At 42.4% G+C, this 17277-nt stretch overlaps 1 protein-coding gene across 12 annotated transcripts in view; it reads right to left on the minus strand.

Moving 5' to 3' along the window:
- Positions 1–166: 166 nt before the first annotated feature.
- Positions 167–17277, minus strand: part of PDE4B (phosphodiesterase 4B) — a 486699-nt gene continuing 469588 nt past the window's right edge. For all 12 annotated transcript variants that reach the window (XM_070592237.1, XM_070592239.1, XM_070592240.1 and 9 more), the window contains 8 exons: positions 12599–12777; positions 11293–11391; positions 10986–11150; positions 9011–9110; positions 6882–7036; positions 6644–6766; positions 5745–5927; positions 167–2446 (listed from right to left, as the gene is read on the minus strand). In XM_070592237.1, coding sequence (XP_070448338.1) covers positions 2081–2446; positions 5745–5927; positions 6644–6766; positions 6882–7036; positions 9011–9110; positions 10986–11150; positions 11293–11391; positions 12599–12777 — 1370 coding nt within the window. In that variant the 3' untranslated portion in view covers positions 167–2080. The remainder of the gene's footprint in view (positions 2447–5744; positions 5928–6643; positions 6767–6881; positions 7037–9010; positions 9111–10985; positions 11151–11292; positions 11392–12598; positions 12778–17277) is intronic.

The following is a 17277-nucleotide window of genomic DNA, read 5'->3' on the forward strand; positions in this document are numbered from 1 at the left end:
TTCCCAGCCAGGGCACTTCTTGGACACAGATTCTGAAACTTCAGTGGTGATTTGGCGAGGCAGAGTGGTTGGGTTTCTTTGTGGGGTATGGCAGGAGAGACGAGAAAAAAAGGTGTGCTTTGGATACGTCAGAACCAACCACAAAATAATTGGGCCTACAGCCTAATCTAATCATGCTTTCGTTTATTCACCTCATATAAAAGTCTCTGAAGAATGCATTTGAGCACAATATATAATAATAATACTATAACATACATGGTGAGAAACTTTTGAAAACAATCAAATGTCCACCTGAATAGCAGTGTTCACAGACATACAAACCCATTGGTCATGCACATTTGTGCCGTTTTTTTTAACTACTGAGTCACAAGGCTGAAACTGAAAGCGTGAAATACATTTTACAAATTAAGACTGAAGGCAGTAGGAAGCCTAACAAGTGTCACCGGAAGCTTCACATTTGCACAATTTAGTACATCAGTTCACATTTTATTATAAAATTCACATTGTTTTATTGTTTTCTTTTGTAATTAATTGGAACATGACGTTCCTGCCCAACGGCAGGCGGGGGGCTTTCTCGTCGAAGTCAGTAGTTGGGGAACACTCAAAGAGCCGCCTGGGAGCAAATGTAGTGTTGCTTTTTAAACCGAAGCTACAGCGATAGCAGAACCCAGTTGTCGCCCAACTCCTGCACACGCAGACGCGGATGGAACGTGGGCCAAGACTACAGTGCCCTGCCCAGCCCCCTAACAAACTATACAAAAGGAAAAGCTCAGTATAAACCATTTAGTATCTAATGTGACAATCCTGTTTCCAAAACCAGTTCATAAAGGGGTTGCGTGGGATTAGCAACTCAGACGGGGGCAAGGGCAGAGCCTCTGAAGAAAAGCCCAGCGACTCCTCACTGGCGAGGGGCCGCGTGTCTCTCCTAAGCGACGTCCAGGTTATATAATACACAATACAAAACATTACGAGAAAAGTCGCAACTCTTAGGCAGAGTTTTCTACACAAATTTAACACCACCATTGGCAGGCAATGTTAGATATATAAATTAATAACTTACAAAACATTACATTATATACATGAAGTAATAAATACACGGTTATAAACAGAATGGAGGTGTCAGGGCAGAAGGCAGTGCAAGAGAGAGACGGCAGCATGAAGTTGGCAAGGGCGTCATCAGTCAAGGGGGGTGGGGTGGGGGGCGAGGAGGGGACGGGGATGTGCGCTCCCGGGGCCCGGGGGCCAGCCACGCGGGGCGCACTGCCTCATCAAGGTGAATTTACACTGACTGTTATTGTGAACAACACAACTACCCTTCCTGCCCCTTAGTTTGTTCAACTTTATTCTGTTTACAGCAAAACAGTGAAACTCTAGAGGAGAAAAAATTACTGTTCAGAGCAGGCAGACAGAGGCAACAAGTTGGATGGGACACCGGGGGAAGGAAGTGGAGTGTGGTTAGAAGCGTAGCCTTTCTATTTGCAAAAGTCGCTGTAGTAAAGTGAAAGATATTGCCCAAGAGAGAAGGAAGACTGTGTTCTTTCCTTTTTTGGTTTCCCCAGAAAGAGTCAAAAAAGTTCATGTCAACTTTGAATGCTTATCTGTGTAGAAGTTGATACTAAACTCTAGGTATTCAACAGGCATTTTAAAGACGTGAAAATGTTTTACAAAAAAGGCACACAGGTTGGCAGACAAGGGGACAGGTGAGCAGATTTATAAATGACGTTATTAGTCAGTCAGTTCGGTCACTAGGGGGGACAGAGTCCCAAAACTTAGTGCAGAAAAATCTCTCAGTTTTGTGTCTTCCATTTTCAAGCCATGTAGTCATGATCCGAACTTGGCCTCCAGTACCACGTGAAGCTTCAGCTCTCCACCAAGCTTGCAAGCAAGGCAAGTCAACCGTGGAGTTTCCTGAGCTGCTCTTTGCTTCACGGTCTTGCATTCTGGCTCTAAACTCAAGTAACTGGAAAGGCCACATGGCCCTTGTCCCGTGCAGGCCTTGGCCCCCATGTCGGGCTGGCCCTACCAAACAGCTGGCATGCTTGTCAAGGGTGGAATGTTCGTCTCCACATGGACAGGGAGATTATGTGTCGATTGGGGACTTGTCTTCTGTTGCCATGTCTACACCAGTCTCTCCCAGGGAATCCCTGCTTTCTGGATCGATCACACAAAGTGTCTTTGTGCTGCTGAAATAGCTGTGGCCCTCTCCCTCTTTCTCAGGTCCTTCAGAATCCTCCTCATCGAGGGTCAGTTCAAACTGAAACTTCTCCATGAGGCCCTGGCAGTCTCTGTTCTGCTCGTCCAGGGGTGGGGAGGGGCTCTGGGGTATCATGCTCTGATACCAGTTCCTGTTATCTTCTAATGTATCCAGAATGTCCTGGGCATCAGGCTGTACCAGGTCTGCCCAGGTCTCCCACAGCGGGTGGACAATGTAGTCAATGAAACCAACCTGCAGAAAAATAAGGTGACACATCTGTTATTGTGATGAGCTCTCGAAAACCAAACAAGCTGCCCTGTTTCCATGTGAAGAAAGAGCAACAAGAAGCCAAGAGAGATCAAAAGTAATGGATTCCATTTTTTGAGCATGCACTATATGGTACTCCTGCAGTGCGTACAATATATGAATTACCGCTCTTAATCCCGCCAACTAAGTATTGTTATCCACCATGTACAAAGGAGGAAACTAAGACTCATTGAGAAGAAATATCTTGTCAGAGGTCACAGAGGCAGAGCCAGTTAGTGGTGGAGTTGGGACTCAGTCCCAGCTTTTTCTGATTCCAACGCCTGTGTTCGTCTCACTATAACTGACTGCTTTTCCTTTTACATGTGCCAGATAAGAAGTCTGGATGTAACCCTGGCTGGGAATGACTTTATCGTTAGTTGGATTCTGTGAGTCATTCTCTGAAGAAGGAAACCCCAGGTCTAACGAATTCTGACTCAACATTCTTTCCCTGGTAACTTTAAAATACGCTGCTGTTCCAAAATGAAGGGGAACTGGCCCCCGACTACTCCGAGATTTCTCAGGTTCTGTGGAATGCTTTCAGTTTGTAGACGAGTTTGGTAAAACATCTGCAAATACTTCAAGCCCCTAAACAAGTAAATATCCCCTCTCTGGACGTGTCTGCAATTGTTTGAGATTCATAGGCACACAGTCATTTCCATCAGGAGAAAGAAGGGAAAATAAAAACAATTAAGCAGTTCCTTTGGCAGTGTTCCTGTGAATAAATAAGAGGATCATGGCTCTGCTACGGTCTGCACAGGGGCTATGCATCCTGCATGAGCTCGCTCTGTGGCCTCATGCTGACCTCTCCATTGTAAGACAAACAGGAAACATTGGGGGTGGGGCAGGTCGAGAGAAAGAATAGGCACCAGTGAATGAGAGAGTGGAATTCCCCTGTATGGTCTGGGGAGCTGGGGAGATGTGGGGTCGGGTTGCAGTGGGAGGCGAGCAAGGACAACTTATATGTACCCATGGGACATTATATACCTATCTTCCCACACTACTGGAAACTTCTCTGAATCAACATTCTGGGTTTTAGCCAGTCATTTAATACATCAAATTTGTACCATACCAAAGAACCTTAGTCATATATGACTCTTTTATATGTCTATCTATCTATCTATCTATCCCTATCATCTATTCATCTATCTATCATCTATCTGTCATCTATCTAATCTGTCATCTATCTATCTATCATCTATCTAATCTATCTATCTATCTATCTATCTATCTATCTATCTATCATCATCTATCTTCTTCTCTCTGGTGCTTCCCTAGCCTTAACAAACAGAATTCACACCAAAGTCAGGGCATCTCTGATCTGCATTGGTTACAAGAACTTGACTGTGGATGATTCAGATATTTCTCTTGCTTCCACCCACTCCTTTTTCCTCCCCTTTACTTCTTTATGTGTGTTTAATGGATTTTTGGGACTATTTTCAAGGTGTTTTCCAGGGACCCGAAAAAACAAGCTCAAGGCAATGGAGAAAATTGAATCAGCTGAACACAGTGCAGTCATTTCCTTTCTTTATTTGTTTGCTGCCGCTAAATGCTCAGCACTTTTTGAAAAGTGGCCTCTAGTTACTTATTTCCTAGGTCCTGGGATGACAAAGGTCTACCAATCCTAAGAGGACCTAGTCAAGGGCTTTACTGTCAGACTACTCAGGCACCAGAGCCCAGCTGTGGGACCGTGACATCACGGCACCTGTCCACAGTGATGGACAGTGAAGAGCTTTGGGGAGAGGGCAGCTGGGTCACTAAGGAGCTGGGGAATTGGACCAACAGAACAGCTCCTTCACCTGGTGCGCTGGGGAAATACCTGCTGTGTCCATCTCACAAGGCTGCTTAGATATTCAAATAGGATAATGTATGGGAAAATGTCTGGAAAACCACACAGAACACCATATAAACATAAAACATCACTGTTGTTAATAAAAGGGCCTTATTACTATTTATTTATGTGTTTATGTATGCATTTATTTATATCTTATTCTAATTAAGGCTTTAGAGTATTTGAATTGGCCTTAACTTAATGTTATCAAGCATTTTATAACATTACACTTTCGGAGCACTTTCAAAGATTTTTTTTTTTTTGAGGAAGAATAGTCCTGAGCTAACATCTGCTGCCAATCCTCCTCTTTTTGCTGAGGAAGACTGGCCCTGAGCTAACATCCGTGCCCATTTTCCTCTACTTTATATGTGGCATGCCTGCCACAGCATGGCTTGACAAGCGGTGCGTAGGTCTGCACCTGGGATCCGAACCAGTGAACCCTGGGCTGCTGAAGCAGAACATGTGAACTTAACCACTGTGCCACTGGGCCAGCCTTTCACAGATTTTTAAACTCATTTAATTGGGTTTCTTTAAGAAGCCACAAAATAATAATTGCAAAATAACTATACATTAATATTATAAGTATATATAAATTGGGGGGAGCAGGTAGTGGAGAAAGAGGATAAATACTAACAAAAAAACCACTCCCAATGTTTTTGTGATAAAGACCTTGGACAGCCTACAGACCCAGTCTCAGTCATGACCACCTGGCAGAGCTCACTTGTCCCCCCAAAAATAACATTTCCGCAGGCCCTGAAGGCTTTGCAGGGATTTTGACACTTTTAAGTGCTACGTACTCTGCAGCTCGAGGCATCTGGGGCACTTCAGCATCCCCCTGCCTCCAGGGCATCATCCCCAGTCCTAAGCACTGAATTTGTGGGCTTGCACACAACCAGAAGATGTTCTCAGAGGTGTAGACACAATGTTGTAAGGAGAGCCAGGGCAGGGCTTTGACTACGAAGTAGAAAAGACATGTGGAAATGAGATTCACTACCTCTGGTGATGGTGGCAGTGTGCTTGATTATGGACAGAAAGAAAAATAGGGTACAGGAAACAAGGAGGAAGAGTAGAGTGTCTGGATAAAGAGCCGGGAGAAATCTGGAGGGATGAGATGGAGGAGGCAGCAGCATCAAGTTCCATCAGCTGGATTTGCTAAGGTTGCAGACAACTATCCAAACTGTTTGAGGATACACAGTCCAAACTTCGATGGGTTTCTGATGACTGCTCTATCCCCACCTTGTGAAAATGAATGTCATGGAGAGGGCAAATGAGTCACGAGTATAAGGGAACTGAATGGGTAGTTGCTTCCTTACAATATTGTACACGTATTGTGTTAAAAGAAAGGAACTAGATAGAACTCTCCAGTTCTACGATCAGCAGAGCTCACAGAAACTTTGGAAACCTTATGTTAGGTACCTGGGACTTTTCCACAGAAGCTGTGTGCTTATCGCACATTGGGCTAATCTCCATTCCCCTCTCCCGCTCTTTGTCTCCCTGCTGGAAAAACTCCTCCATGATGCGGTCTGTCCATTGCCGATACAATTCCAAGGACTTGGTGGGGTTGCTCAGATCTGCACAGTGGACCATGTTGCGAAGAACCTGAAATCATCAAAATTTTGGAAATCCTGTAAAATTTAGGTGTAAACACTACCAGAACATCTTAACCCTCTTGTACCAGAACACTTGGTACCAACTCAAGAACATTTCAGTTTCCTTTTAATCCTTGGCTCATGTGCACCAAAAAAGCAGTATTACAATGGTGCTGGCCAGAGTTGGTTTATATACCATTATAAGAGTCCCAAGAGGGAAATTGTGTGTCTTCTCAGACTGACAGTCATTGAATTTAAAAACAGGAGGGGACATTGGACGTCAGATGCTGCCATCATTTCCTTTCCTCAGTTTGGAAAAAATGCAAAGAATTACTCAAAGGAGATGTTTTCATATTTTCCACTTGTGGAAAGAGGAGACCAGCTGATGGCAATTTGTATAACCAAAACAGACCTAACAAACTTCCAGTCGATGGGATTCAAATCCAAACATGAGCTTTCGAGACCAGTAGTCACGTATGCTCTGTTACAAAAAGATTTTGCTATTTATTTTTAGAACTAGGCAATTCAATAAATAGGGCTATGTTTTTTCTCATAAATTAGAGGATAAACTGGAATGTCCATTTTCTTTAGTTTGTTCTTAAGCCCAAAGCTGTAGTAGTAAACTAGGACATGCAAATAAATGAACTTGTTTGTGTTCATTTTTTAATTATTGTTTGGTTTCGTTTGGTTTGGCTTTGAGTTAAATCAAAGGCTTGCATCAAATACCTGGATACGATCAGTATAGTTGTCCAGGAGAAGAACACCTGAACTTGTAACTTTCTTTGTTTCCACCATTGTCTTCAGGTCTGCCAGCAGGCTCATATGTTTGGACATATCAGTTGCTAACACCTAGGGTGAAAACAAAATGAAAACTCTCAGTAAACTCAGTTTATCAGAGAGAGTGGAGCTTCTCCTCCTGCCAAGGGAAAAGTAAGTGAGGATGGCAGAGAGGCTGAAGTCTCACCATGTCGATAACCATTTTCCTGAGCGTCTGGCGCTGCTTCTTGGTGAGGTTCTGGAAGATGTCACAGTGCTCTTCTTGCAGCAGTTTGAAACCCACGGCAAGGTGATGGTTTTCCAACACAGATTCATCATTATACATCAAAGCAAGTTCCGAATCTAATAAACAAGAAAAAATGAAGATTTAATAAAAACGATTCAAACGTTGGCATTACCTCAATGTGAAATCAGATCTAGTTCTCTCCAAATGATTTCAAGAGCCAAGATCTACGTCTTTTCCCCTGAGAGAAACAATCTCCCTCGAGAAATTGTCAGCTTCTAAGCAAAAAATTCTTCTAGTAGATATTAGTGCATAAACTTTCTCATTGATTAAAATTCATAATATTTTTAAATCGTTTTTCTCCTTCACTTCAGATGAAGAATTTGACATTAAGTAAGGGCATTCCAAAGCAACTAAATCTTATTTTTATCTCAGTTTATAATTTCCTTGTCTTCACATATTTTGTGCTTTGGAAAAGAATAAACTGAGAATGCCACCTCATCAAATGCATTAAGATTTTCAAGCTATTTCCCTTTTTTATATGCTCCCCATCTCTGTCAATTGTGAGTTTGGGGTTTTCAAAGAAGATAATGGTGTGAGTGCAAAATTTCACTTTATCCAAATAATGTAACTTTTTGTGCTTTCTATAAATATGGTAACAAAACATTAATTTTTTAGGACAATCTTTATGCAAATTTTCTGCCATATGGCCCAATACACCAGAAACTGCACGATCTGAACCTAAACTACATCTTCCAGCTGCCTTTTATACAGAATGACCACAGACATCTTTTATTAGGCAGAGCCCTGGTTGCAATTGAGAATATGGTCATCAAGCTCATGAAGCCCAATTTTCTCTTAATCAAGAATAGTGGCTAACTGACAGCAATATGTTACTAATCGCAGGTGCTGTTACTCATATACCATTGTTTTAACTGTGTGCTTCGAGTTGCATCCTCAGGAATTCCCTCAGTGGAGGAGTATATGAAGTCATTTCAGCACTCTTGTCCTGTTCACTCTGCGATCAAGGGCACATATCTGCAAGCTGGCTTTCTATGTTGTAGTGCTATAGGTGGCTGTAGCAGAAAGACCACTTCCTGTGTGAAGCTAACTGGCCCAAATATGGATTGATTCACGACACCACACTACGCCAGCTGATATAACTCATGCAGACAAGTAGTTGCCCAAAGTTTATGATCTTTCAACAGAAGAACAAGGTAAAAACGCAATGTCCCCCACACTTAGATCACTCAGATATTCTGATGATAAGGAATGACAAGGACTCTTTTACAGCAAGCAGCTCAAACATTTCTATAAATCTATCCACACTTGATGTGAATCATGACCACAACAGGATAACCAACATTCTCAGAAGGAAAGGTACTTAGATTTTCAGCATTTAGAAATAGGGCATTAACTGAGAGAATTCATGAATTTTCATTAGCATGTATACTAAACATTTTGAGCATGACCAAAGGTTTAAGTATGGCTTGGGATCCTAAGGCTGGACCAGCCCTAAAGGTCAATGAGGTCATCTTCCCTACTACAGACCAATTCATAATCAAACCTATGCAACTGGAAGAAAGTGTGTGGGACCTTTAACGACCCTTCCTCCTGAATTGTGGAAACCTAATCCAGTGCTTTTTTTTTGAGTTTTATTTCTATTTGGATGTTCCCATGCTCAGATCCAACATTTGGTCCTGCTTCCTCAGTAGAGGGACTCTAATGGGTCATCATGCTCTGTGTGAGAGCCCTGCATAATACTGAAAATCATTATCACATTATTCCCAAGCTTTCTTTGTCCTTACTGGATAATTCCACATCTGTTACTCTTTCCTCACATATCGTATTTTCCAAACATTGAGCACTTTTTATGGCTCCCCTCTGACCCTTTCCAAGTTCTCCATGCAGCTCAAAAATTACGTTGCCAGACTGGACACAGTATCCAGGAAAGGTCTGACCAGTTTGAGTGGAATGAAAGGATTACCTCATTATTACCCTATTTATTATCCATAATGAAAACATTAGGAAGAAAAAAATTAAGCAATGAATCATACAATTATCTCGAATGACTATTCCAGGGGTGAACTCACTTGTGTTGATGAGAAACTGATTGGAGACTCCGGGATGATCAACGTCATGGATGGCAGCAGCAAAAATGGCGGCCAGGATTTCCAAATCTGTGAAGACGGCCTGCAGAGTAAAAATGAGCGCATTTAATGCCTTGTCCTGTTTGCCTGTCCTGCTTATTCAGTTTCACATTAAAGTATCCCATTTCATTCTTATTGGGAGGATTATATATAATTTTATATATTTATAAATATATAATGATTTATATAACTGATAAATTGATACAATTGATAAATTATATAATTGATTTATATAATGTCTCAACATACTAATTTAATTAAATGTATATTCTGTCCATCATCGTAAGGTCTCTTACGCAAAAGGGATAATGGCCAGAGCCCATGCCCACATCAAGCCTGCAGGCTGAGGCTCAGGAAGCCGCGATGCTCATGGTAAGTGATCAGGTGGTGACTGATGTTTGTTTCTTGGATAAGTTGTATGGTGGAATGGTGTTACACGACACAAGCACACACAAGTCAAAGAAGCAAGTCAGACTGGCTCTGCTCTAAGAAATAACAACCCTCATATGTTTTCAGACTGAGTAACTTAGAGAACAAAGGCCAAATTCCAGATTTCTAAGACTGGCAATAAATTATTTCACAAAGCTAAATTTGTAGTGTGGTCAGAAGCTTTCGCATATTCATTCATTCATCCATTCATTCAATACCTATCCACTAAATGTTTACTACGGACCAGATCTGAGGACACTTCTAAGAAGTGAAACCTAATGTCCCACTGCTCAAGTCCTACATGCCGTGTTATGAAACCCCTCTGCCCCAACTTGCACACAATGATTTAAACTTGGTATTTATTTAGGTGTATATTGCTTCTGGATAAAATGTCTTTCTCTGGCTGAAAGGTCTTTGCTCAGCCTGTGTGATTACTTAAGTCTCCTGATCCAGCTCAGTTTCCACCTCTCCCATGAAGACCCAATCTAATTACTCAAGGACACGTTGAACTCTTGCTTCTTGAAACATCTGTGGCAGTCACGGTCAATTTCTGGCCACACAGTAGGTAACAACAGTGGATAGTTGATAAACGGTGTTGTCCTATCTGTGATACTGACACAGAACATAAAAATAATACTGTTTCCTTCTTTCAGGGGAATAAAACAGCCTTAGCTTCATCTCACTTTCCCAAGTCTTCTTGGATTTTATTACTCAGAAAATATGGAACCCAAGCAATAGAGCTGTAATCAGTTTAATCTTTCTTCACTTTCCACACTGAGCCTGCAGAGCTGGGTCTGGACAGGTCTTGGCCAGTCTTCTCCTGCAGTGAGCCTGCACAGTTTGCAAGGACCTGGATATTACTGCTGTCTGTCAAGGAAGAGCATGGCCTGCCAGGCACGTTGGCTGCTTATATTGGTATTAATCTGTGCAGGAAGCAGTCAGAACCACCTACTAGTGAGATACAAGGCAAGATGGAACTATCCCTCTTTGCTCCAGCATTATGAATTCCTCAGTTCTAGATTCTCAGTTACTTTTCCTTCAACCCATAGAATTAGTTTGATGAAGTCTTAGGAAAATAAGCCTATGGATGCTTAATCCTAACAAGAACTATATAGAACATTCTATGTTATATTTCTGTGCTATCCCACCACAGTGGACAGTTCAGATAAGTACAAGCATACTGCGGATATGCTATATACAAGATGCTCAACTAGACACTACTTAGATACTAGCGACACAATGAAAAATAAAGCACCCTGTTAATTGCTTGATAATTAAATAATGTTTCAATTGTAAGAGATGTAAAAGGAAGGCTGCTCTGACACTAGAATGCAAAGTAAGTAGAAACGTCATCCATTTTTATTAACAACCCAAGTGGTATAGGCTATACACAATCATTTAATTACACTATATCTGTAAATATGTTAATGTTGTACGACACTTTTTAAAGAGGATTGGCAGGTATGCAAAGCAGATCATAACTACTCACGTCTAATGCTGGCGTAGAAAGAAGAACATGGGTTGACTGGGCTACATCAGCAGCGTGTAGGCTGTTATGATATGCCACGTCAGAATGGTAATGGTCTTCTAAGGTCATCATGTAGGTTACAAATGTGTCAGATGAGATTTTGAATGTCTTTAGGAGGTCTCTTTCCTACGTAGTAAAATGGATTAGAAAATAAATAAGTGGATGTCCAAAAATGAAGAAAAGTCAAGTCAGAAAATTAAACTGGGATGGAAAAAAATCATAAAGAGCCATCCAGTTGGATAACCAGCATTCACTCCTGTTTACTCACCTGGAATATGGCATACATGATGCATGTTAGGGGTCTGTTGTGTGAATACCCAGCCACGTTGAAGATGTTGAGGCCCCATTTGTTCAGGTCTTCCAGCTCCTGTAATCAAAATTGGAGGAATTGAGGAATAAGGACAGTTTTGTTAGCATGTCTTATCAATTTTATTTACTTTTTGGACAATGGCTCACTAAGTCTTTATATTTGTTTAGAGTGTTCTAGTTGCATGAAAATCTGAAAATGGAATGGCCTAGGAGGTTGGGTATCCTCTTCATGCTAGTTGTAAGTTTCTGTATATTTTTTCAGAAAAAGGAGAGTGTGTGTCTTGTCTATTCATAAATTTAGTTGCTGCCCTATATTTGCCATACGTCAGTCCCCAACCAGTGCTGCTTTCAGAGGTGGCTGCAAATGATTAGACATCACTGTAGTCCCATATCTCGGTCTCTCCCCATCGCTGCTCACTGGCTCACTAGTAACAGCTAGAAAACAATCTCAGGGAAACTCCTCTGCGGTTTGGTTGTTATCACTGAGAGCCAGGTCAGGGAGACTCAGCTGCTGGAGCCTGCATAAGTCAACTCCAGTTTAATGTAAAAAGTCATGAAGAATGCCAGTCACGTATTATGTCCTAGAGCTCCTGGGCCACATACAGACCTGAAAGAAGCATCATTCAGTCCTGTGTTGTGGGATTATTCCAAGATTACTGATTAAAGGACCAATTTACTCCATTCTTAATGACTGCCCAGAGTAAGGGATCCAGGTTCTCCCGAGAAGCTTGGCCCAATGCGTAATCAACCTTACTCTAATGATATCTTTCAGAAGGCCTCACTGAATGCTCATTTGCTCACAGTAAGTTCATTTCATACTCTCATGAGGCTAAGAAAACCTCAGCACACACCTTACACAGCCTCCTAGAGGATGTGTGAATTCTTTCTGAGCCTTCTTCTACTACCAAGGTTGGGCTCAAGAGTCGGTGCTGTCAACTTCTCTCACTTCTTCTCCAACTGTGCCAATCAGGGCAGATTCTCCCATTGGTCCTTGGCCTGCACTCCCCAAAATATCCTCTGGGATAATTCAGTCCTGCTTACTGGCCTCTCCTTGGCTTCTACCAACTCAGGACAAAAAATGGTCCTTAGGTATGGAAAGAGAATCTTTAACTAGGTGCAACAGACAAAGAGACCACATCAGCCTCCTTATCATACAATTTAATAATAAAGCAGAAGCCATCACTACTGTTTTCTAGTAGGTAGTTTTGGGCATCTGCCAGCTGTAAAGCAGAGAGCACACACACACTCCCCAAGCTCATACATACCTTGGCCAGATGATCTTCATTTTCCGTGTTGACTCCAAAGCGTGAGATGCTTGTATTGTTTAAGCTTGAACTATGCATCAGTTTTTTCACTCCGCTTATCTGTGTCATGAGCTGTTGCTTTTTCTTTTTCTCTCTGTCTTTCTGGGTGGGAGATGGAATCTCCACATCATTCTGCTTGTCTGCAACAAAGGGATATGTTTTTGAGCCCATGTGTACCAAAGAGAAGCCACTGCAATATCCAAAAGGATCTCTAATGGTCTGCAAGGGATTGTGCATCTTATAAAGGACTGTCACGCATTATGTCACTTGATCTCCAGGACAATCTTATGAGGTAGATGGGGAATATACGAGAATTTTTTGCCAAGCAAACTGAGACCCAGAGGAGCAAAATAACTTGTCCAAGAAGTGGCAGAGGTGGGGCTTAATCCCAGATCTTCTGTTTGCAGTGGAATTTAGGAGAATTACCCTTACACATTTTCAAGGTGGGGCATCAATATTTATATGCAGATTTTTTTAAGTGAATAACATGCATTTCTGTATAATAGAAAAGGTTCATGCAGCCAAGCCCAGGTTAATAAAAACAGGCTTTTTGTTCCGCTCATTGTATTATATATGGATTAACTTTTTTAATTTAACAAATCCATATAACTTTAGCTGGACATAACATCACTTCAGTTTAGATGAGCAGTACATGTGTTGGAGAAATAAATGCTTTATAATCTTCAAATAATTCCTTTAAAGTCTTGGCTTATTACCATTTGAGGTTAAGAGGAAGACTATAATTTCAGTTTTACTTCATGCCTTGTGTCTATTAATTCTAGTAAAAGATAATAAGCCATGCCTCTCATTTGTAACAGGCATTACATTTATTAAAATATTTATGCTTATTAAGTATTTCTGCTCATCTCATTTAATCTTTTAAAAAAATCTTGCTACAACACGGTAATAGTGGAGCTGGGATTAGTGAAAACGCGTCTACCTACTCGCAGAAGCTCTTTCCTCTCCACCAAGCTATGAAAACTCAGTCACCAAACAGCCCATTTCACTTCAGAGCGGGGTGTATCCCAAGCACTGCGGGGGGCCGGGGGGGTGGGCGGAATTCATTAACTCTTTCAGGCCACAGGAAGCCTGTGAGTGCCCTAAGGCAACGATTTATTAAACTGTTCAACAGCTACTTCATTGAACTAAACGATGCCTTGTGGCTGAAAGAGTTAATGAAGCTTCCAAAACTTCCTACATTTATCTCTGCTTGTTACAGTGAAACATAGTACAAAGACAACTTCTCCATTTGAAAATGACACGTTACCAGGTGGCATGCTGGGATCTAGACTACTTGCTTTCAACTCTTGTAAATGATGGCAGAGTCACATGGTCTCCCCAGAGACCTCCACTGCCCCCGGCTCCCTGCGGAGGGATCATCAAAGCAGAGCAAGCACAGAGAGATGGAAAGCAGACATCATTCGACCTCAACACTGGGCTGTGGGCTGGAGCAAGGGTATTTTCTCTGCCTCCAATCCTAGCGTTGTCTCCAGGTGCTCACAAGCTCCTAGACTCTCAGCCTCTGACTTGCTTAGGGAGGAATTTTAGTGGTCATCTCAATTAGTGTAGGGGTTTCCAGCTGGGTTCAGCATCGGACGCACCCAGGGAACTTTAAAAAAAGACAGCTTTAGGAGCCCCACCCAGTCCCACTGAACGAATATTTTTTAAAAAGCTTCCCAAGTGACTCTGATGATCAGAGCCAGGTTTGGGAACCAATAATAACCCCACACTCTCACTTTTCAGATGAAGTCAGCAACTTGCCCAAGCTCAAAGGCCAATTTATTCCCCAGATATTTATTTAGTAATTACTTTGTTCCCGACACTGATTTAACAGCATAGAACCCAGGCCGTGAGTTTCTTGTCAAAAATGTCTTTCCAGTCTCACAATTTCTGGCAGAAGAACTATATACGTTGTATTTGAAATTACTTTTCTCTCCGTCATTTCATTCCTAATAATTGCTGCTTTTTTCTCAATGAAAGGCCACCAGAGTCCCTGACCGTCCCGATCACCCCTCTGCCCCACTGTTCAGGTCTGGCTAAAGAGACTGCTGGAGTCTCCTACGTCATTGCAGAGATAAAACCTCTCGTGGGTTGGTCGCTCTTGCCCTGTGTTTAATTAAAGATTCCCGGCAACAGCGAGTAATTGAGCTGAACCACTACTGCGTCTGGGACACGACAATAAAGAAGAAAGCCATCATTCACGGAGACCGCCAATGTGATGTTAACAGGCGTCTCCCTCCGCAGGCCCTGGGACCACGGATAGGGTTCCCTATCCGGAATGTCCTCTCAAACGCTTAGCCAGCGCATTGGCGACATGGAAATAACCTGAAAGGCAGACTCAAAGAATCACAGTCAACGCTTAGTGAATCAACATCAACAAGGGTCAGAACACAGCCGGGAAACAGCGGCCAGCGGAAAACAAATAAAAACACAGACCCAAAAATGGTCACGTCAAAACTCTGGTAATGGCGTAATTCGAGCTCCTTCTCTTGCTAGCTCACAGCTTTTAATCATGTAGAATTCCTAAATTCTCTTCCTTGAGTCTTGAAAATTCCATGTTCTAGCTTTTGAGCTGGGAAGTAGGGGATTTTAAAAGGACGATTTTTCTCTGTTTGTAAAAATATTAACTAAATTGTAACATCACATCTAAATATCGTGCTTTCTCTCTGCTTCGTCCCTGCAGGTCCTGCTTTCCTTCCTCTTGTGCCAGCAGCTGGAGCCCACCATGAGAGAACGGCACCACGAAGCGCGGCACTGGGGACCGCTCTCTCGCCTGCCTTTCGGCCTGTCCATCTGGACACCACCCTTCAGACGGAAACAACGCCTGTTTCTCAGATCCCTTGAGTAAGGGGTTCCCTCCTCCCTAGACGATACCTGTTAACATTCAATGACTCTTACTGAGATACTCTCTTCAACTGTAACTTAAACGGCCAGGGTCTGCTCATTTGGCCCTCACTGAGATGGCTGCTGCCAAGAGCCTCTTCACAGAACTGGAATCTGTGAGCGAACATCCTCTCTCTGGGACGGCGTCTAAAGTGCTCCCATTTCACAGATGATGCAGCTGACACATCTTCTGTTTATAAGATGGATTTTCTTCCCCCTCCACTTTCCCAAGAATGTCTCAAATTTTAATGTCTGTCTAGTCTGATTGAGTTTAACTTGTATGCATGCACACACACACACTCTCTCACACTTACATACTCTCACACACACTCTCTCACGTGCTCACGTGCTGTCTCTTACGCACACGCCCATACAACCGTCTCTCACATACACACTCACTCACACAACTCATATACTCCCTCACTCACATACTCTCACATACACATTCACACACTGATGACTCTCACATAGACACACTCACACACATACTCTCTCTTACTCACAACTCACACATACACACTCACTCTTACACTAACATACTCTCTCTTACACACTCACACACATTTTCTCACACACGCACACACACTACCCTCCTAATGCGAAGAGTCTATAAGGAGTGAGATTCTAACAACTTTCCCCCACAACTTGTTCTTAATAACTTAGTTTTTGAAGTAATGAGAAGCCAAAGGCTGGGTTTTCCTCACAAGATGTTCCTCACCAGCACACAGAACGCTTAAGAGAGAGGTGACATTTGCCTATTCTTGAGATACAAAGTGTTCTCTTATCAGCTTTCTCGCTCCATAGCCTTTGATGATAAAAGATTAATTAGGATACTAAAATATTCTAGCCCCTGGCAAGCAGATGGTGTAAGAGACCAGAGAGGAGGCTGCTTTGGAGCAGCCCGGGAGGGCTCAGGGCTCGGGGACGCCACGCAGCTTCACGCTGGGAGAGTCTCTTTCTGAGAGGACAGACGAGCCCAGGTATTTCCGAATGCAATGTTTATGAAAACAAAAATGAGCGCTTGCATCTATTGATTTCAATCTTCTCTTCCACTGTCATTAACCTGTAAAAGGTCCCTAAAACAGTCCCCAGCTTAGGAAAAATAATTGGGTGTTTCACAGAACAAAGTATGTCTGAAATGGAAGGCGGAAGATGCCTGCCTTCAAAGGAATAAAGGGGGAACGATGGGGAGGAAAAGGACTGGTACGTAATGCTTTCTGCTCAATTAGATGCTAGCTACCTCTCAGAGCTAGGCTGTATGAAAAATTCTTCTCCTTTGTTCTCCATCAAAGGTTGTCGCAACTGCAGCTGAAGAAAGCCAGGTGCTGCAGACACCCACGTACTGGAGACAGTTGGAAAGGCACTGGTTAATCGTTCTGGTGCCCATCACTGCAGACTAATGCCATGAGCTTTGCACTAGGCTGATTGAGGACTGATCTGCTGATAGCAGGAACTGCTTTGGTATTAGAGAAATAGGGTTGATTTTTTCCAATAAAAGCAAAAAAGGTATGTGTTTCCATAAGGTGTCAAGGCAAATGCTCATTGATTTAATGATGTGTGGCTATGCCAAAAAGAAGGGAGGCGTGATGTTCAGCTGTAAGAACAGGTCATTTCCCTGGAAAGTAGAGTTCTATAAACAAGCATAATTCAGTGGTAACTGAGTCAAAAAATCAGAATCTAAATGCTACCCATTCACTTTGAAGTGCAGATCTACAGATTCCGCGGGCCTTATGAAAGAAAAATATAGTCCAAATAGG

Source organism: Equus przewalskii, chromosome 24 (assembly GCF_037783145.1).
Source record: "Equus przewalskii isolate Varuska chromosome 24, EquPr2, whole genome shotgun sequence".
Taxonomy (NCBI): Eukaryota; Metazoa; Chordata; class Mammalia; order Perissodactyla; family Equidae; genus Equus; species Equus przewalskii.